This window comes from Myotis yumanensis, unplaced genomic scaffold (assembly GCF_028538775.1).
Source record: "Myotis yumanensis isolate MYYU_CA2020_CCGP unplaced genomic scaffold, mMyoYum1.0.hap1 SCAF_1, whole genome shotgun sequence".
Lineage (NCBI taxonomy): Eukaryota > Metazoa > Chordata > Mammalia > Chiroptera > Vespertilionidae > Myotis > Myotis yumanensis.
This window is the reverse complement of record NW_027223752.1, coordinates 163,895,671-163,917,138: the sequence shown is the minus strand read 5'-3', so window position 1 is coordinate 163,917,138 and position 21,468 is coordinate 163,895,671. Positions and strand designations below refer to the sequence as shown.

Below are 21,468 nucleotides of genomic sequence, written 5' to 3'. Positions count from 1 at the left end.
GAGGTGCTAAATACCTGAGGTAGTATTGAGGTACTATTATAATTACTATTAATAAAGTAGGACAGTAGCTTTTTAAAAAATATGTTTTATTAATTTTTTACAGAGAGGAAGGGCGAGAGATAGAGAGTTAGAAACATCGATGAGAGAGAAACATCGATCAGCTGCCTCCTGCACATCTCCTACTGGGGATGTGCTCGCAACCCAGGTACATGCCCTTGACCGGAATCGAACCTGGGACCTTTCAGTCCGCAGACTGATGCTCTATCCACTGAGCCAAACCGGTTTCAGCAATAAAGTAGGACAGTAGCTTTAAAAAAATGTTTTTATTGATTTTAGAGAGGGAGGAAGAAAGAGAGAAACATCAATGTGAGAGAGAAACATCGATTGGCTGCCTCCTAACCGGGGTTCAAACCTGCACCCTGGCCCTGACCGGGAATTGGACCCGCCATCTTGGTGCATGGGACAACACTCAACCAACTGAGCCACACTGACCAAGGCAAGGCAGCGTCTTTGAGTCAAGTCATCAGTGGAATAAGAGCTGTAGATAGTAACAAGCCTCCAAATTAGTGACTAGATTTAACAGCAAGGATAGTTTTATATATAGGACTAGTGTAGGAAGGACTAATTTTTTTTTCACCATTATAATAGATTTAGAGCTTGTCTCTTTTGACATCAAGTCATATTAAAACAAATGCCTTTAAACTGTCTTTAAGTAAAAAAACTCTCTAAAACCATTCTATGCCTAGATTATTTTAAGAATTAATTCAATTTTAAGAATTAATGAAATACAATTAATTGATATAGTAGGGTTTTAGGTGATGAAAAGAATTTGGACACACTCTTGGAACTCTCTTGGTAATGAGATGTAAGATGTTAGCTATAGATACCATAATTTCTGTTTGATTACTTCTGATGGAAAAAAAACTAAAGCATTTTATTTTATGTGGTTCATAATAAATACATTTGTAGAGATTATCACTGAACTCAAATATTGGGAAATTAAATCAAAAGTGTGAACATTTGGGAAATATTGTTTTCTTCTCTTTGCTATTGGATATGCCTGTTAAAATGATACTGCAAGAGAAATATGTACTTCAAATTTAGAGGTTGAGTACAGGTGTTGTGTTCAGGAAATCAATATAATTTCTATGCAACCAAAAAACTTTACCATTTCTTGAAAAACTGAAGAGTTTTTTCAGGTTGTTGATTAGGGGACATTAAATTTTATGCAAGGATATATTATTAACTCTCTTCTTCTTCAATAGGAAAATAAAAAATATTTCAAGCGTAGTGAACTTGCAAAAAAGGAAGAGGAAGCATATTACGAAAGATGTGGCTACAAGGTATGAATTCCTGCTTTTATGTTACATTGTCTTATTTCTGAGTTTAAATTTATACAGCTGTTGTTAAAGTGACAAAATTATTGATCTCTGTTCAATTTATCAATGTTATACATTAGCCTATAAATGAGAAGCCATCTGGAGAGGTACGAATTTTTGTTTTTGTTTTTCTTTATTTTTTATCTTGAATTTAGGAAAATACATGCATGACTTTTGGCTTGGAATGGTTTGGCCTTCTGTGGACAGCATGAAGTGGCTTGAGATCAAAGCTTGGTTTTCTTTCCTTTTTTTTTTTTTTTAATTAAGTCCTGGATCTGATGCTGCCTCATTTTCATCTCCCCACCACTCCCTCACTCCACCTCTCCCAATAAAAGTCTATTTTTAAAGGGCTAAAAACATTTTATTCATTCAATAACAATGGTATTAGCAGTGGTATTTCCCCTGCTTTCTCCTGAATATTTTAAACCAGTTTTTATATTTACATTGTTAATAATTCCTTTTGGCCTAAACACCTCTGCCTGAAATATATTGCCATATAACATTTATATGCTTTTGTGTATAAGGAACCACATTTCAAACACTGCTCAGTCTATTGGATAGAAAATGTAATATTGAAATATTTGTTCGAAACAAATGAGTTGTCTGGAAGACTGTACATTTTAGAACTATTACTGAAATTGTCTTTGAGATTATCTAGTTGAATAACATTGGGGTTTTTTATTGGGAGGGGTTAAAGGTTATGTTTAAATTATTTTTAAAAGACTATATCTAGTTTAATAATTTTTAAACCAAATTTCAGAAGGCTCTCTTTTGCTAAATCATAAGTTTGAAATAACTTTTTGCTTGTGAAACATCAATATAAAATAATACTCTTGTGCATGTCATGTTAAAAGTTTTGGAAATTAATTTATCTGGCATAGCATTTCTAGAGGGATGCATGAATAATGCAAATGGTATGTATATGCATTTGGTTTTATTTTGTAGTGTTGGGAGAGGGCAAGTTTTAAAAATGTTATATTTCTGATAGGCTTCTAAATTATGAAAATTTATATTGGTATTTTGATATTTTCCATGAATATATTGATTTCATTTGCTTCTAATTTAGGAAATTAAAATAATGTTTTGCGTTAGTAACCATTGGATACATATTCAGAAAGAATTCTCATCTTTTGCTTGCCCCAACATTGTCTAACTCCAACTTGATTTGGAATAAGAATTGCTTACCCTGGGTATAGTCTGCTGACTTGTTGTTTTCCAAGATCCCTAAATTTCAACCTTTCAACTTTTTGATAAGGTAGGAAAAGAATGTAAGACTATGGTGGCAGTTTTGCTTTGCTTTTGCTTCAGTGATAGCGCAGTACTTCCTTGCTTACATAGAGGAAAGCACTGAAGCAAAATAATTACTGTAAAGGTACTGCTTGTAATGTCGAGTCCAGCTGCCATTCCTTAATTAAAACTACTTTTCATCCTAAGATTTTTTGAGAAATGATCTGTTTTTATGCTTACAAAGAAAGCAGAGGTTGTTCTTTCTTAAACATTTTTAGTATTTCCTTCTTGGTAATAATGAAAATATTGCATGTATTATTTTATTCCTTTATAGAAACTAGTTCCCATTTTTTTTTAAGGCTTGGTGCTGATTTGGTTTGTGAAAATATGAAAGTTTAGTTTTTATCTCAGTTTTCTTTTACACTTAATACTGATAAACTTAACTGTTAATCATAAACTATAGAATCATAATTTATATAATTTTAACCATTTAGCCTTCCTTAGTTGAATGAGTTTTTCCTTAAAGTTCATCTTCTTTCATGTTTTTTTTTTCTTCTTCTTTTGGCATTTTAGATTGGTCTTATGGTCAGTTGGGAAACCATGTTTCAATATCTTTTTACAGACCACACAATGGGGCTTATAAATTGCTGAACTCAATTTTCCCAAACTGTGACTTGGGCGGCAGACTCAAGAAAATATATGAAGAGATTTTTTTCCCTGCAGGTTCATATCAACAAGAATGTTCACTCTTTTCTTTGTGTGGTATAAGTAGAGAGGTGCTGTTTTTCATTATTTTCTCACAAGGTTTGTAGCTCACTTTTGTGGAAAATTTCTATGTAGCATTGGAAATTTTTCTACATGTCCAACAGTGATTTCTGTGCACTTGGAATAATACCTTTCAAAAAGTAGGGTAGGAAAAAGCTGGCTCTTGAAGCTTCACGGGCTTCTGTTAGAAAGCAGTTCCTGTCTTTGACTTTCATTTTAAACCCAGGGTAAGAATCAGGCAACCCTGTAGGATGATTTTCTCAAAGAGGAGAAGCAGGTTGATTTTTTTCCCCCCAAAAAACAAAGTAAAATTCTTTAGAGTTGAAGAAGAAAGTGAGTCTAAATTACAGCTCTTTTACGGTTTGATTTTGGAAACCATTACACTTAATGTCACTTTTCTGTAGCAAGAATGCTGTCTCCGATGTGCATGCTTTCTATGTGTGCTGTCCCTGAAATGGACAAGTTTGATACTAGTAAACTCTTAAAAGCTGGATATTTACTATGAGCTCTTTCCTCGGAGGAACATTTAGACCTTCAATATTTAAAACATGTTTAACTGTCTTGAACAGCTAATCTAATAGAATGACAAATATTAACTATATTTTAAAAGCTAAACTTCTTTTTTTTTGCTGTTAATATAGATACAGCCAAAAGAGGATGACCAGAAACCATTAACTTCATCGAATCCAGTATTAGAACTTGAACTGGCAGAGGAAAAATTACCAATGACCCTTTCTAGGCAAGAGGTAAGTTTATATATAGTTTCATGAAAAAAAAAAAAAAAACACAACAAAAACCTCTGCAGAACATTTACATTAATCTTTAGTTCTACCCAATAGTTTTTTGTCATTATTTCCCATATAAGATGACTTATTGAACTCAGTTACTGTGCAGCTAGCCAGTTTTCTTCATGGGGTTCTACTAATAAATTACCTCTGCCTTTCTTTTCTTTCTTTCTTTATTTTATTATTATCATTTTTTACATGCCCTTGACCAGAATTGAACCTGGGACCCTTTAGTCCGCAGGCCGACGCTCTATCCACTGAGCCAAACCATTCAGGGCTAAAAATATTTTTTAAGGATATTTATGTGATATAAAGAATTCAAACTATTCAGAAGGTACAAGACAAAAGTGAACTTTGAACAAAAGGAAACTTTCATAGAAAAGGATGGCTAACTCTGGAAGCTCTCATGTGAAAATTAGAGGAAGTTATTTTGAATAATTAGCCTAAATACTTTTAAAAGAATTTTTTTTTTTAAATATATTTTATTGATTTATTACAGAAAGGAAGGGAGAGGGACAGAAAGTTAGAAACATCGATGAGAGAGAAACATCGATCAGCTGCCTCCTGCACACCCTCCCACTGGGGATGTGCCTGCAACCAAGGTACATGCCCTTGACCGGAATCGAACCTGGGACCCTTCACTCCACAGGCCAATGCTCTATCCACTGAGCCAAACTGGTCAGGGCTAAAAGAATTTATTGACCACAGCTCTAATTTTGAAAAGGAATTGAATATTCTCTGTGATTCCATAAAATAGAGCTAAGATAAATGGATACAAGTTTAAGGGAGGTAATCCAGAAATGGGGTGGGCTGTTTCATGAAGAGATGTGATTCCTGTCATTTGTCAGACAGTGACCTGACAGTTGTTTTTGGGAGTTAATTCAGCATTGATTAGAGAAAGCAATAGATGACCTCTTAAGTTTCTTTTTAATATCAAGCTTCAGTTAATCCACTGGGAGCCCTCCAGTGGTTTCTAAGTGTGTTCCCAGGTAAAGTTCTTGGTTTTTTTTTTTTTTTTTTTTTTTTTTTTTTGGGTTGGGGATAGGTATTGGGAAGGTTGCAATATGGCAACAGCCATTCTAAGAAGCCACAACACCTGTACAGCTGTGACTCAACACCTCTAGGAACATATAATATGGAAATAAGTTAGGATTTTGTGCATGTAATTAAAGATTTAGCTACAAGTTGTTTATAAAAATAAAATCCTGGAAACAATTAAGCTGTCCAATATAGAAGGATTCACTAAATATATTATGACTCATTCACTGTAGGTATTAAGGGGGGGATCTATAATAATAACAGCATAATATGCTAATTAGACCAGACAGCTGAACGTTGGTATTTTTTTTTATTTGGATAAACTTATTATAATTTTTGTTTCTCCTTTTTGTGAACTATAGCATGTATATAGTGTATAAAACACATATGTTTAATAAAATGGATAATTATTAAACAAACACCTGTGTAACTATCATCTAAGTCAAGAAATAGAGTAGTATTTTTTAAAAATATATTTTAATGATTTTTTCCAGAGAGGAAGGGAGAGGGATAGAGATTTAGAAACATTGATGAGAGAGAAACATCAATCAGCTGCCTCCCACACACCCCCCACTGGGGATGTGCCCGCAACCAAGGTACATGCCCTTGACCGGAATCGAACCTGGAACCCTTGAGTCCTCTATCCACTGAGCCAAACTGGTTAGGGCGAAATAGAGTAGTATTATCAGCCCTTCAAAAGCCCCGTATGTGCCCCATCCTGATCATACTCACTTTCTCTCCTAAGAGACAGTGTTTGGTTTAAAAGTAGTATTACAATGCTGACTTTGGCTGTGGTCATCAGCTGCGTTATCAGCTGATTCCAAACTTTATTTTCCTTCTCAATATGAATATTATCACTTGCTACCATCTTAATGTTTTTCTTATGTATTCGATTATACAAATTGTGACTTTACTGAACCAGCCAAAAAACCTAACCCATTAGGACTGTTTAAGGTGTGACAATGATTCAGTATATTTGTTCATGGAAAATTAAAGAAAAAATAAACCTAACTTTTCCAACTGGCATTTCAAAATAAGTGTTTGGTCACCTAAAATAGGAATTGCTATTACTAACAACATAAGGAATTACTACTATCTTTTGATTTAAAAAACAATAGGTTATCAGAAGATTGAGAGAAAGAGGAGAACCAATCAGACTATTTGGAGAAACTGATTATGATGCTTTTCAGCGTTTAAGAAAAATAGAGATCCTGACACCAGAAGTTAACAAGGTAAGAAATCAGACCAAAGCTAGAAGAATATCACTGTACCACATAAACTAGAATAGTGTGGAGTTTGATGTCTGACCCATTGCATTATTAGAGGAAAAAATGAAAAAGTTGCCAGGTGACTGCTGGTGAATATAAGTTTAAAAAAAATTTTTTTAAGTACCTGTCTTATGTTTGTTTAGTGCATTTTGACAAATACATCCAAGTTTGTAACCACCAACCTTGTGAACATTTTCATCACCCAAGGAAGTTCTCCAGCACCCCTTCTTGGCCAATCCCCTATCCTTCTTTTCTACTCATGGGCAACCACTTTATAAAATTCTATCACCATAGATTAATTTTGCTTGTTCTACTATTTCTTATAGATGAAGTCATAGTGCCTGGCTTCTTTTGATCAGCATTACATTTTTTAGATTCATCCATGTTATTGCGGTTATCAGTAGTTTGTTCCTTTTCATTGCTGATGGTATTCAGTCTTATGAATATACCGTAATATGTTTTCAACATTGGGCTGTAATGAATGAAACTGCTCTGAACATTCTTATACAAATCTTGTTTGAACCTATGTTATTTCTCTTGGATAAATATGGAGAAGTGGAATTGCTGAATAGTGAGAGTAAATATATGCTTAACATTTTAAGAAATGCCAAATATTTCCAAAGCATTTTTATTGTTAGTCTTTTAAATTTTAACCATTTTCTTATATGTGTAATAGTATCTCATTGTGGTTGTGTTCACATTTCCCTGACAACTAAAGATTATGAGCATCTTCTTGTGGACTTCTATAGGCTATATTTTTCTCTGTGCAGTGTGTATTAAAATGTTTTGTTCATGTTTTAGTTAGGTTGTCTTTTTATTTTTGAATTGTAGAAGTTCTTCATTTATTCTGGATATAAGTCCTTTGTAAGATACAGATATATATTTTGTGACTATTTTCACCTACTCTATGGTTTACCTGTTCTCTTATTCATTTCTTTTGTGGGGGAGAGTTTTAAATTTTGGTGAAGTTCACTTTATCAGCTTTTGATTTTATGGTTATTGCTTTTGGTATTTTACTTAAGAAACCTTTGGCTGTCCCAAGGTCTTGAAGAAATAGTCTTCTGCATTTTTTTTTTTTTTTTTAGCTTAACAGTTTTAGCTTTTACATTTAGAGTTCTGATATTGTTTTATGGCTCAGCATATGGTCTCTTTTGGTTAATATTCCATGGGCTTTTGAAAAGAGTCTGTTTTATTTTTTATGCTTTGGGATAAATGTCATTTACAATAGTGTTGTTCAGAGATTCTGAGGCTCTATCATCTACTTGCTCTAGTAATTATTTAGAAACAGGTGTAGTTATTTATGGCTATGTAACAAACCACCAAAAACTTAGTAGCTTAAAACAATTTATTATCATAAAATCTTTTTCAGTCATCTATGACTATCACAAATCATTCTGAAACCTAGTAACTTAAAATAACTTATTATTATCTCTCACAGTTCTGTGGTTTGATTGGGTAAGCTGGCAGTGTTTGGCTCAGGATCTTGCATGTGATTGCAGTTAGGTGAGTGGTTAAGATCATCTGAAGGCTCCACTGGATCAGTCTTCTAACTTAACATAAAACCTTTAAGGCTCATCCATCTTGTAGCATGTGACAGAATTTCCTTTTTTTAAAATCCTCACCCGAGGATATTTTTTCCCATTGAAAGAGAGTAGAAGGGAGGAAGGTGGAGACCGAGAGAAAAAAAAACATGGATGTTCAGGAGAGACACATTGATTGATTGCCTCCTGCACATGCCCTGACTGGGGCTGGGGAGCAGACCCACAATCCAGGTACATGCCCTTGACCAGGAATCAAACCCACAACCCTTCAGTCTGTGGGCCAGTGCTCTAACCCCTGAACAATTGGCCAGGGCAGAATTTCTTTTTTTTTTTTTTCTAAAAAAAGGCTGAAACATATTCCATTGTATAGAGGGAGAGAGACAGAAGGAGAGAAACATCGATGTGAGAAAGACTAATTGATTGGTTGCCTCCCACACATGCCTGACCAGGGCCAGAGATCAAGCCTGCAACCAAGGTATGTGCCCTTGACAGGAAAGGAACCTGGGACTCTTCAGTCCATGGGCTGACACTATCCACTGAGCCAAACCGGCTAGGGCTGGAACAGTCTGTTTTACGTTGGTAAGAACTTAAGTTTGAACAAGTTCTAAAGTTCTATATTTTTACTTCACCCAGCCCATGTTTTATGTTTTTGATGTCACATTTTACATATTTTTATCTGTGTATCCCTAAACTAATTACTGTAATTATAATTATTTTTATTGCTTTTGTCTTAACCTTCATACTAGCTTTGTACATGATTAATTCACTACCTACTCTGTATGTACCTTTACCAATGAGATTTATACATTCATATTGTTTTCTTATTACTTAGCTTTCTTTTCAGTTTAAAAAATCCCTTAATTTCTTGTAAGACCAGTTCAGTGGAGATGAACTTTAATTTTTGCTTTATTGGAAAACTCTTTATCTTTTCTTCAATTCTGAATTATAATTTTGCCAGGCAGAGTATTCTTGGTTGGAACTTTGTTTCTTTCAGTACTTCGAACATATTGTGCCACTGCCTTCTGGCCTGCAAAGTTCCTGCTGAAAAATCTGCTGATTGTCTTATGCATGTTTCATTGTATATAACAATTTTTTTCCCCTCTTGCTCCTTTTAAGATCTCTACTTGTGTTTATTTTTTGACATTTTAATTATAATGTGTCTTGGTATGGGTATGTTGAACTTTCTGAGGTATTGCCAAGTTTCCCACAGCAGCTCCACCATTTTACATTTCCAGCAGTGCAAAGTGTCCCATTTATTTATATGCTAGTGTCAGACCCCGGCACGAGCTCTGGTGTTCTGAGTGGCTTTGAGTCCATATATTCTTCTAAATTCTCCCATTTGATTATACCAGGGCTGGTTCTTCCTCGAACCCTGCCCACTGTACTAACTGTTGGGAACTTAGTCCAAGTTCCCCCTTTATCCTCTGCTCACTAGATATAGGTGTTGGGTCTGAGCCCCCCTGCCAGGGATGGACCTCCTTGAATGCCAGGTCTTAGATGGAGAAGCCATGAGAGGTTGTGGGTGTATAAGAATGAGTCTTGGTTGCAGAAGCCAGTGGCCACACAGCCATCAGACAAGAACAGTCCTCATAGGCAAGTCCATACAGGCAGGCAGCCAGACACCAGCTGGTAGATCTCCCAAAAAGCAGCATCAGTCTCTGTACCCACAGCTATTATCTGAGCAGCCGCATGCTGCCTCCTAGACTTACTGCCTCACATCATAGTGGTACCTGAGCTCTCTGGCTCAGCAGCTTCTCCTGTCTCCTGCCCAGCTGCTTTCTCTAGCAGATTCATCAGATTACTCTGTTCAGAGCATACTATAGGTTGCCTTCACACACTCCATCCTAGCTGTTCTCTCTCCATACTCCAGCTTACTAGCTGGTCAGTAACTTACTTTTATACTATTTAGACAAAGAAGGCTTTGTGCCAATAGTTACATCAATCATATTGGCTACTGAAGGGCACAGTGCTATGGCCTTGCAGCCACTCATGGTATCTTGGTCTGATTAGGATTCCCAGGCTCAGAGTCCTTGAACATCCCATTTAGGCTCATGCTCAGAGTGGCATTTGGCTATTCTGGTGTATTGATAACAAGGCCTCTGTGCTCTCGTCGGCCTTGACTATCTGGGGACCTGGCCTGGTTCCCACACCTAGCCACCACTTGTTATTTTCTGGTTTGTTTGTTTGTTTATCATAGCCATCTTAATGGGTGTGAAGTGATATTTCTTTGTGGTCTCTACTTACTGGTGATGTTGAGCATCTTTTCACTTGCTATGGGCCATTTGCATGTCTTGTTCAAGTCCTTTGCCCATTTCTTTTTCTTTTCTTTTTTTTTTTTTTCTTTTACCTTTGCCCATTTTTAATCCTGTTGGTTGTTTTCTGTTTTTAAGTTGTAGGAGTTTCTATGTGTTCTGGATATCAATCCTTATCAGATATATGATTTGCAAATATTGCATTCTATTGATAGTGTCTTTGATGCATAAAACTTTTTAACTTTTCTATTTTTGTTTGTAGTTGTTGCCTGTGCTTGTGCTGTTGTATATAAGAAATCATTTCCAAATCCAATGTCATGAAGCCTTCCCCCTATGTTTTTCTAAGTGTTTTATAGTTTTAGCTCTTGGATTTATGTTTTTGATCCCTTTTGAGTTAATTTTTATATATTGTGTAAGTTAAGGGTTCAGTTTAAAGCGTTTTCCTTCCTTCCTTCCTTCCTTCCTTCCTTCCTTCCTTCCTTCCTTCCTTCCTCCCTCCCTCCCTCCCTCCCTCCCTCCCCCCTCCCTCCCTCCCTCCCTCCCTCCCTCCTTCCTTCCTTCCTTCCTTCCTTCCTTCCTTCCTTCCTTCCTTCCTTCTTTCCTTCCTTCCTTCCTTCCTTCCTTCCTTCCTTCCTTCCTTTCTCTCTTTCTTTCTCTTTCTTTTCTTTTTCTTCCCTTCTTCCTTCTTCCTTCTTTCTTCCCTTTCTTTTCCTTCCTTCCTCCCTTCCCCTCCCCTCCCTCCCCTCCCCTCCCCTTTTTCGTTTTTTGTTTTGTTAATCCTCACCCCTGGATATTTTTCCCATTGATTTTTAGAGAGTGGAAGGGAAGAAGGGAGGGGGAGAGAAGCATTGATGTGAGAGACACATTAGTTGGTTGCCTCCTGCACATACCCCGACTAGGGTTGGGGATTGAACCTGCAACCCAGATATGTGCCCTTGACCAGGAATTGCACCCATGACCCTTCGGTGCTAGGGCCAACACTCTAACCACTGAGCGACAACAGCCAGGGTTTAAGGCTTTCATTTTTATTAATAGTCATAGTCACAAACTGGGTGTTAATAGAATGTGGAATTTGCTGGTGTTAGAAATGTAGTTGCTAGCCTAGGATATAGAGGAGACACTAGTTTTATACTGTTGACATTTCTGAAGGTTTTTGGAGTTCATAGTAGCCTTCAGGTGGTTCTCAATGATGGTTGTTGTATCATTTAAATTGTAATTTTGATATGGTCACGGGAGGAGGCAAGTACAGTGTTTATCTACTCTGCCCTCTTGACTGGTAGTCTGAGATGAATTATACTTATTACTAGAGGCCTGTTGCACGAAGAGATTCGTGCAATAGGCCTTCCCTTCTCCTGGCTGCCAGCACTGGTTTTCCTCCGGCACCCGGGACCCAGGCCTTCGTTCCGGCCAGAGCCGCCTTCTATCTTCGCTGCTCCGGCCGGAGCCACCATCTGTCTTCCATCTTCGCTGCTCCGGCTCGCCTTCAGTCTTCGCTCTGCTGCTTGGAGCCTATGTATGCAAATTACCCGCCATCTTTGTTGGGTTAATTTGCATACTCTCCCGATTGGCTGGTTAGTGTAGCAAAGTTATGGTCAATTTAATTGTTTGTCTATTATTAGGTAAGATTAGTGAAAAATCAAGTGAAAGATCAGTGAAATTTCAAACTACGTATAATTTTTCACCTTTCTCAGGGATTGAGGAATGATCTGAAAGCAGCTTTGGATAAGATTGATCAGCAATACCTCAATGAACTTGTGGGTGGTCAAGAGCCTGGAGAGGAAGACACACAGAATGACTTGAAAGTTCATGAAGAAAACACCACAATTGAAGAGTTAGAGGTAATCTCTACATCCACCTTACCTTGTCTCCCATTACACCTTTCATTCCCTGCAACAAATGTTTGAGTTCATCAGATTACTCTGTTCAGAGCATACTATAGGTTTTGGTCATTACAAAGGCCCTCCTTTCATTTCATGCTTTCATTCATTCAGTCTCTTTTTTTCTCATTCTCCACTCACATTCCCCTACTCTCTGCCTTTAAAAGTAGTCATTTGAGTATGTTTGATGTGCATTATTTTATTTGTTGTTGGTCTTCTATAATTAGTAGTGTTTTGTGAGCATGTGTTTTTTATTTCCATAAATGGTATTGTACTGTGAAATTCTTTCTGCTTTTTCCTTTTCATACTTTGAACTGTTTTTAAAATCCATCCTTGATGCCTTATGTATGTCTAAACATTTGCTTTTAACTGCTAATACTTTAAATCTTGTGGCATTCACTGCCTTTTCCTTGTGTTCCTCCATAATATGAACAACTAGATTGCTCCCTGCTCTCTGTAACCACAAACAGCTTTGTGAAGAATAATCTTGTGCATCACCCCTATGGACTCAGAAGTGGGATCGCTGGGTTTATGTATAATTAACTTGTCTAAGACTGCTAAGTTGCTCTCCAGATGGCTGTATTTGTCTGTACCCTACCAGTACAGTGTCTCGTACATCCCTAATCCCTGTCAACACTGGCCAATCTTTTGTTTTCTAATTTTTGTCAGTGTGTTGAATGTGGAATGTTATATGTAATCTCAATTAAAGAGCAGTATTATATTACTTAAATATGTACCTCAAGCAAAAAATATGGCTTAGTTTAAAGCTCTTAATATAGTGTGAAGTGTTAGTTTTTTTCCCTTTCATTCCTTGCTCTTGCACATGTTGATGTCACAGGAGGATGTCCTTTTAATTGCTCTCTCCCAACCACCACCATAGCACCTATCTATTCATGGAATGGTACAATTATCACAATCTAATTGTAGAACAATTTTGTTGCCCTGAAAAGAATTCTTATATGCATTAGCAATCACTCCCCTTACCCCTTCTTCTGTCTTTTGATTCATAAAAGAGAGCATGCTTTCAAAATTTAAATGGCAAATTACTGTTCTTAAAAAATTTTATTTAGAAATTCCATTAGGTTTTAAAATAGAAATTGGACAGTCTGTGTAATAAAGAGCCGTGTTTAGACTGGTGTTGATAACATATATTCATTTGTTGCTCTTTACTAATGAGCAGGAGCATTATTTTTCTTTAGGCATTGGGAGAATCTTTAGGAAAAGGTGATGATCATAAAGACATGGACATCATTACCAAATTCCTTAAGGTATGTACTTTTAGGCTAAGAAAGGAGGACATTTTGGTTAGTTAAGAACTATTTTTATGTTTTTGTATTGTTAAGAGTGAAAGACTGGGAAAGAAAATCTCAAACATTTCTGGCATGTACATGGTTTATGATATTGCAATGTGCTTGGATATAGAGGTTAACCAAAGACAGTATATTTCTGTTCCTCTTGGCACTTTAAAAAAACTGAGTAACGTAAACACAAAGAAAAGAATTATAGCAGTGGAATGAACAAGATGTTTGGGGAGGTCCACATTTTTTAAAGCATTCTAGGAAGGAGCATAGTGAGGGTAGAGTTCTAGAACCTTTTATGAGAGGTGATGACAGTAACAAAAGGAAGGAGGTAAGAAGACATTGGCAAACACATCAGTAACCTTTTAGGGATTTCATTTTCTCATTTCTACAGATAGCTGTTTATTCTTCCTATGATATGCTCATTCCATCTTCTCAGCATTTCTGTCTTTAGTATTTTAGGTATAGTGTGTGCAAATCCCAGGTTCATTTCAGCATTTGGTCATAAATTATCTGTGTTCAGGCCATGAGATTTAAATGCAAGATATGCTTTTACTTGCATTTACAATTTAAATACAACATTAGTCATCAAGATTCTGCATCGATTGAGGAAATGATAGGGAACTAGATAGGGCATGGGAACTGGGTAATATGAACTAGAATTTTCTCTGAGAGTGACCGCCTGTCCTTACATAGGATTACACAGGGATTGGCACTAGGGGAGTATGTTCTCCTCAGCCTTCACTGTTTAACTGCCTCTAGAAGGGTGCTCTGTATATAGGTAAACCCAAGGGACATTGCGGTAGTTTTCTGGGGTGGGACAGGGGAGGGTATGGATAATAGTTTCTTTTATTTCTGTTCCTTTTTTTTCTTTCCTGCTCTTTAAGTTAGGCACGTTAGTGGGAATTTTAAATTGAATTATTGTTTCTACTGTAAAAGTAGAAAGTCCAAATACTACAACAACATACTTGGGTGATTCATTAAATATGACAGCACATATGTTAATATGGCTGATGATCTAGGTAAATTTTATATAATAAAAATGCAAGTAAAAGCTTATTTCTATCAGATAGTTACTCAGGTAATATTTTTAGGGGAAAATGGATTATCTTTGAGCTAGGAATATATAGAGAATAAGAAAGTTTGTGAATTGCCAGAAGCGCTTCTCCAAAACATATGACAGAATAAGCAGGTATAGTTCATTCATTAAATATTAGTGGATGGTAATCAGTTGAGACATTGGTTTTAAGGATGAAGTTAACTGTTTTGTGTGTTGGGGAACTTTAAACTTGTTCAACAACTGGATGGCATTGTCTAATTTTACCCATTCTTTCAATAGTTTCTTCTTGGTGTTTGGGCTAAAGAATTGAATGCCAGAGAAGATTATGTGAAGCGCAGTGTGCAGGGTAAACTGAACAGTGCTACTCAGAAACAGACCGAGTCCTATCTCAGACCCCTTTTCAGAAAGCTACGGAAAAGGGTAAGCTTTCTCAAAAAAATGCTTTTATTAACTGATTTTTAAAAATAGGATATATAAAATTAGAATAAATGCAGTCTGTAACTACAGAGTCGCTTCCAAATTTAATTATGCTTTTTTTCTTTTCCAGAATCTTCCTGCTGATATTAAAGAATCCATAACAGATATTATTAAATTCATGTTACAGAGAGAATATGTGAAGGTATATTATCATGCTGTGCTTTGGAAGTATGGTTATTTGTCTATCTAGGTTGTGTACATTATATTTCATTTAGTGTGGGAGAGTTTTACATAGGAAACTGAGAAGAAATGTAAAATGAATTAGTAGTTAAAAAACAAAAATCTTTTGCCCTGGTCAGTGTGGCTCAGTGGTAGAGTATTGGCCCGCACAACGAAGGGTCTTGGGTTCAATTCCCAGTCAAGGGCACATATGTCCATTGCAGGTTTGTTCCCCAGCCCTGGTCCTGGCACGTGCAGGAGGCAACTAATAGATGTGTCTCTCTCACATCGATGTTTCTCTCTCTCCATCCCTCCCTTTGAGTCTCTCTAAAAAAATCAATGGAAAAATATCCTCAGGTGAGGATTAACAACAAAACCTACCAAAAACTAAATCCTTTTATTTTCTTATGTATTGTCAGCTTTATTGTGGGGCATTCAATGTTAAACTTTCAGACCACACTGTATTTTTTAGTCATTTTTAAGGTAGGTGTAAAAATTCTTAAGATCATGTACTGGATGTGGGCAAGGTACATTTCATGAGTGGAACAGAATTTAGAAATTTGTTGGTTATAGCTTGGAACAAATTTTCCCATAGAAACAATGCTATGTAGCTATAAATATCTACTTAATTCGTAAAATACCTGAAGTGTTGTACTAATGATACAGTGGAATTTTACCACCCTTTATATGTGTTTCTATGAGAAATGTTCCAAGTCAGGCTCCTAGCGTTCATCTCTCCCGTTTCAGGACTGCAGCAGTAGCAGACCCCTTGTAGGGGAGACTTTTCCCTTGTTTCAGTGTCTTTCCTCCTGGATGGCCTCTGGGAGGAGGTGGCATGGGGAAAGAGCTCTGGTGTCCAAGTGCTGCTGGGGCAGAGTTTAGAAAGGAGAGAGTGGAAGGCTATCAGTTGGTGTAGGGGACCAAGAAGAGAAGGGCCTAGTGCACCAGTAAAGGACACTGCTTGGTGGGCCATAAGCTGAGGGTGAGGAGGGAGCTCTGGGCGACTGTGCCTCCCAAGAGAGTAGCAGGTAAGAATTTCAGTGCAGTTGGAGTGACAGTTCCAGAACAGGAGACAGGCCCTGACAGAAAAGTGGGAATGACATTGCTTATTTCTGTCCTCTGAGTATCTGTATTCACGAGAAGGGACCGCTGGCCTTCCTGGGTGATTGGGTGGTCTCCTTGATCAGAGCCTCATGCTAATGAACCTAAGGTATTGTTTTTATTCCCTCTATAGGAGAGCCAGTTAGTTTCATCCAAGAAAATGTTTTTGTTTTATGGCTATAAACTTTATTCTTAGATAGTTTCTGTTAGTTGCATGCTACTTACTAAGGACTGCATTGGAATGGACGGTTAGGTCACTATCACTGCAGAAAGAATTTAGATCACTTGCCTTTCCTCTTGTTACATTTCTCATTCTCATATATGAGAATCAGGTAAAAGTTTATTTTGTGTAAACTACAGAAAGAACCGAGAAATAACCTATTTGGGGAGTTTTCTTTGGAAATTTAGGGAAACTAAATGTTGGAAATTTTCAGTTAATATCCAGTATTAAAATTAACATACATAGAAATCAGTGATAAAAATGTGTATACCCCCCCCCTTTTTAAAGTTTTTTTTTTTTAATTTCAGAACATCCTCGGTGATCACTTTAGGTGTCTGAGTTTGCAAGGCCAGGCGTCCCCGGAGTGGGTCAGGTTAGCATGTGGCCCCTCCTTTTTTTTTCTTTTTTTTATAAATATATTTCTTTATTGATTTCAGAGAGGAAGGGAGAAGGAGAGAGAGATAGAAACATCAATGATGAGAGAGAATCATTGATTGGCTGCCTCCTGCACGCCCCCCACTGGGGATCAAGTCTGCAACCCAGGCATGTGCCCTTGACTGGAATTGAACCTGGGACCCTTCAGTCTGCAGGTCGACACTCTATCCACTGACCCAAACCGGCCAGGGCCCTTTCTTTCTTCTAGTTGGCACTTTCATTGCTCTGTGGACTCACCTGGCCGATTGTGATATAGTAAAAAATACATATGTGATCTTTGTCATCAGTTCCTGGCACATAACTCCAAAAACTTTTGGAATCTCTGGAGTGATGAGAGGTTTCATACATATAATTGATTTCAGAGAGAGAAAGGGAGAGGGAGAGAAAGAGAGAAACATCAATGATGAGAGAGAATAATTGATTGGCTGCCTCCTGCACGCCCCCCACTGGGGATCAAGCCTGCAACCTAGGCATGTGCCCTTGGCCGGAATTGAACCTGGGACCCTTCAATCCACAGACTGATGCTCTATCCACTGAGCCAAGCTGGCCAGGGCTGCCCTTTTAAAATTAAGATTTAAAAAAATTGAGAAGCTAGGCCAGTGGTGGGTGGCAGGGGTCTCAGAGTGGGAGCGGGAGGTTGGTATGGGGGCGCTGCAGCAAGAGTTGTAGGGCAGGGTGTCCCCGGGTCCCCAGTGCAGCCCCCAGATGAACCCACAGTAGTTTCCTTATATGACTGGGCCCCTTATATAATTGGCAGCGACGCTTGCCCAGAGCCTAAGAGGATTATGAAAGGGCAGGCGAGCCGGGGAGCGGGACGGAGAAATGAGCAACCCGTTAGGCTAGAGATGAGGGAGACTTAGGGAGACCTCTTCTGCTGTAACTGTTAGCCCTGGTCAATGATGACAAGACCACTGCGCAATCTGAGTTCTGGAAACCAGTGATGGAGTGTGTTCGGACTGAGACCGGGCGAAAAAAGAAAAAAAAATGAGTAGAGCAAATTCAAATTTATCTTCAGGGTAGAAATGATCTTTCCGTTAACCTACTATTTGTATTCCTTTGTACACCTTTGAATTAGGTATTTCAGTTAACCTAGTATTTGTAGTACCTGATTTTATAAAAAATCAACACCGCATATCAAACACATAGATGTTTGATGTCTTTAAATTAAAATCTCTTTGAGGCCTGGCTATGTAGGCTTCTCTGAGACCCTCAGAATCTTTCAGAATTTACCTGCTTTCTATTTTGTTTTACTACTACTTTTTTCCCTCTTCACAAGTCGCCAGGCTTGGTTTAGAAAAGGAGCCATTTGTCTTCATTGGTTTCTGTCTTTACATTTTGTAGCTTTTATTTTAAGGTTCTTGCCAGGTGGGAGGTTTGGAGGGCCAATCTCATCCTTTAGCTATCTGACTCATGGGCCAGTATTTAATCTCTGTTTACACATCTGCCGTGGGCCTTATATAACAGTCCCAGCGTGCAGAGCTCCCACTGCTCTCAGAGGTCTGACTGCTGTTCAGGGCGTGGACATAGTTTCAGGTTGGATTATGGAAAACTAGTTAGCCTCTGTCTTCCCTGTGACCACCTGTTGAGAAGACTAGGTTGAAAGGAGAGCCACACTAGGATTTCTGTCAGTACATCAATTACTTACCTGATAATTCCAGATCTGAAATGCAGCAACTGTCAGTGCACAGAGGCTGCAGAGGAATGTTTGTCCTTTTACGCACAAGGTTAGCTTTGGTTTCTGTTTTTCCATGGACATCTGTGGCCTGGGCAGGACAGTCAGTCATTACATATTTTAGTTTCTTTCGTTTGAATAAGGAGGATGGTAATATTTTCAACATGCTTAAGAAATGGATGAAAATTACAGAATCAAGAGTTGTGAAATACTTGAAATAAAAATTTGGACCAATACATTATTTCTGTTTTTCTGATCTCTTCTTAATCTTTCTTTCTAGGCTAATGATGCTTATCTTCAGATGGCCATTGGAAATGCCCCTTGGCCCATTGGTGTCACTATGGTTGGTATCCATGCCAGAACGGGTAGGGAGAAGATTTTCTCCAAGCATGTTGCACATGTTTTAAATGATGAAACACAGAGGAAATATATTCAGGTAAGCAGTTTGGATAGAAAGGACATTTCTCTGGAGGTTAACATTCTCCAGTTCCAAGTATTTTGAGAGCAAAGGAATTATAGCAAATAGGATATAGCATGATAGGATTTAAGTTCATTTCTTATAAATATTTGTGATTAAGACATCTTCACTAAATAAAATAAAAACTTTTTAAGTTTCATATATGGTGCAAGACAGGGCAAAGGGTTATGCTTTTAGTTACCTTAGCATTGAAATAAGACTATTGCAGTTTGCTTTAGAAGTTTAGTGATAAGCAGTAAATTTATACTATTTTGCAATCTTGTTATTTTTAAGGTAAATTTAACATCTATGATAAAGAGTATGAATAGTACAAATTTGGCTTTAATGAACATAATTTTTAAGTAACATATAACAACAATACTTCTCTACACAAATAACTTTAAAGTGTTTATAGTTTTATTTTCTTTGTTCAGTTGCTTAGGCTTTTATATATATAGATTAGCATTTAAAAAAAATGATTTCAGGGTGTTTTTTTTAACCCTTCCTCCTTAGATTCCAGATATGCTCTTCTGGTGCTGGGTTGTGAAGTTATAGCCACACTAGAGGCCTGGTGCACGGATTCGTGCACTGGTGGGGTCCCCCGGCCTGGCCTGTGGTGATCGGGCCAAAACCAGCTCTCCAATATCCCCCAAGGGGTCCCAGATTGCGAGAGGGCGGTTCTCGGGTGACGCACCCTGGATTTGGGCTCCCTCCTTTCTGGTTACGGGTGCGTCACCTGAGAACCACAGCTGCCAAGTCACCACAGCTGGGCAGCTCCTCCATTGAGCGTCTGTCCCCCGATGGTCATTGTGCATCATAGCTACTGGTCGGACGATTGCTTAGGCATGCCTATATATATATTTGTATATATATTAGAGGTCTGGTGCATGAATTTGTATATGGGTGGGGTCCCTCGGCCTGGCCATCCATCAGAGCCTGTTGGGGCTGTCTCACCCAGTCCGGGAGGAGGGACTAGGAGGTTGGTCGGCCGGGGAGGAGGGACTGCAGGAGGTTGGCCAGCCTCCCTGATCAGGGCCGACTGGGGCTGGCCTGCTGGGGGGGAGTAGGGCCCGTGGGAGGTTGGACAGCCGTGGGAGGTAGGCTGTGGGAGCACACTGACCACCAGGGGGCAGCTCCTGCATTGAGCGTTTGCCCTCTGGTGGTCAGTGCACATCATAGTGACCAGTTGACCGGTCTTAATGGTCACTTAGGCATATATATATATATTATTCTCTGCTTTCCCACGAGGTCATGAAGCTCTTAAGAACAGAAAATTAATTTGGGAGTAATACTAATTATCAGGTTATTCAATATCTAATATAGGCCTAAAGTTGGGTGATTTTAATTTTTGTGAACCCAAACTGAGAAACCTTAAAATAATTTGTGCCCAAAATGGCACTGGATGTAATTAAAATTAAGTGCTGCTATCCTTGGTAGATGTTTTTTTGTTGTTGTTATTTTTAATGACTAATCAATATTGCTGTAGATACATAGATTTCAGTAAGACATTTGACAAAGGTTCTCCTTGCAAATAAGAACATTTGCAGGCTGGTAGATAAAATAGTTAATAGGATTCATTGCTGGTTGCAGAAGTCTTTCCAGAACTATTCTAATTTGCACGACTTAGAACTGGTGGATGAGAAAGTTAAGAGGAATAACTGAAAACGGAATGCCAACTAAGGGTTTTAAAAGATCACAGACTGAAGGATGAGTTGCAAGAGACTGAATGACTTTTAAGAATGACGGTTTTTGTCATCAGTGTAATTATCACTATAAAGTTATAGACTAGGGAATAATTGATTTAATTGCAGAAGAGATAGAAAGCACTTGAAATTTGTGAGGTCATGCGAATTTGTGGTGTGTATTGTAGTTGTCTAAAAAGAACTGAAGGCCATGGTACCACAGATGCCAAAGGTATAGAACAAAGGCTGTGCAGTAGCATAATACTGAATTCTGCAAGATTGGCCAGATCACATTTGGAATGTTATACTCAGTTTTTACACTATTAAAATCTTATTGTGTAGTATCTCATGAATACAAAAGAACACATGTATCATGTAAGTTAAAGTAAACAAAACATATCTAAAGGCCTTGCCCTGCTGGAGTGGCTCAGCTCAGTTGGTTGAGCATAGTCCGGTGCACCGAAAGGTCATCGGTTCGAATCCCATTCAGGGAACCTAACTAGATTGTGGGTTTGATCCCTGGTCAGGGTGTGTACAGAAGGCAACCAACTGATGTATCTCTCTCTGTTTCCCTCCTCTCCCCCTTCCTCTCTCAAAGCATGTCCTTGACTGGGGATTTTAAAAAGAAAGGCCTAGTTTAAGAAATAGAGCATTTTGAAGTTCATGGATCTGTATTTTCCTTCTGTACCCCAGAATAGCCATTATTTTGAATTTATGTTTGCTTTTTCTTTTTTTATACATTTTTATTGATTATGGAGAGGAAGAGATGAGAGAG

General features: G+C 37.9%; 1 protein-coding gene and 1 non-coding gene across 3 annotated transcripts in view; both read left to right on the top strand.

Annotated features, from left to right (window-relative positions):
- PRPF18 (pre-mRNA processing factor 18) overlaps positions 1-21,468 on the top strand; it is a 37,964-nt gene that overhangs the window by 7,668 nt on the left and 8,828 nt on the right. The window contains exons 2-10 of one of the 2 annotated variants that reach the window (XM_070391477.1): positions 1,266-1,343; positions 1,460-1,486; positions 4,013-4,117; positions 6,313-6,426; positions 11,947-12,093; positions 13,332-13,400; positions 14,770-14,910; positions 15,038-15,109; positions 18,835-18,990. In XM_070391477.1, coding sequence (XP_070247578.1) covers positions 1,266-1,343; positions 1,460-1,486; positions 4,013-4,117; positions 6,313-6,426; positions 11,947-12,093; positions 13,332-13,400; positions 14,770-14,910; positions 15,038-15,109; positions 18,835-18,990 — 909 coding nt within the window. The remainder of the gene's footprint in view (positions 1-1,265; positions 1,344-1,459; positions 1,487-4,012; positions 4,118-6,312; positions 6,427-11,946; positions 12,094-13,331; positions 13,401-14,769; positions 14,911-15,037; positions 15,110-18,834; positions 18,991-21,468) is intronic. The other variant, XM_070391479.1, reaches the window with a different exon arrangement.
- On the top strand, positions 17,773-17,847 carry LOC139001354 (small Cajal body-specific RNA 18). Its single transcript, XR_011469954.1, has one exon. It is a non-coding gene; the product is annotated as a small Cajal body-specific RNA 18 (non-coding RNA).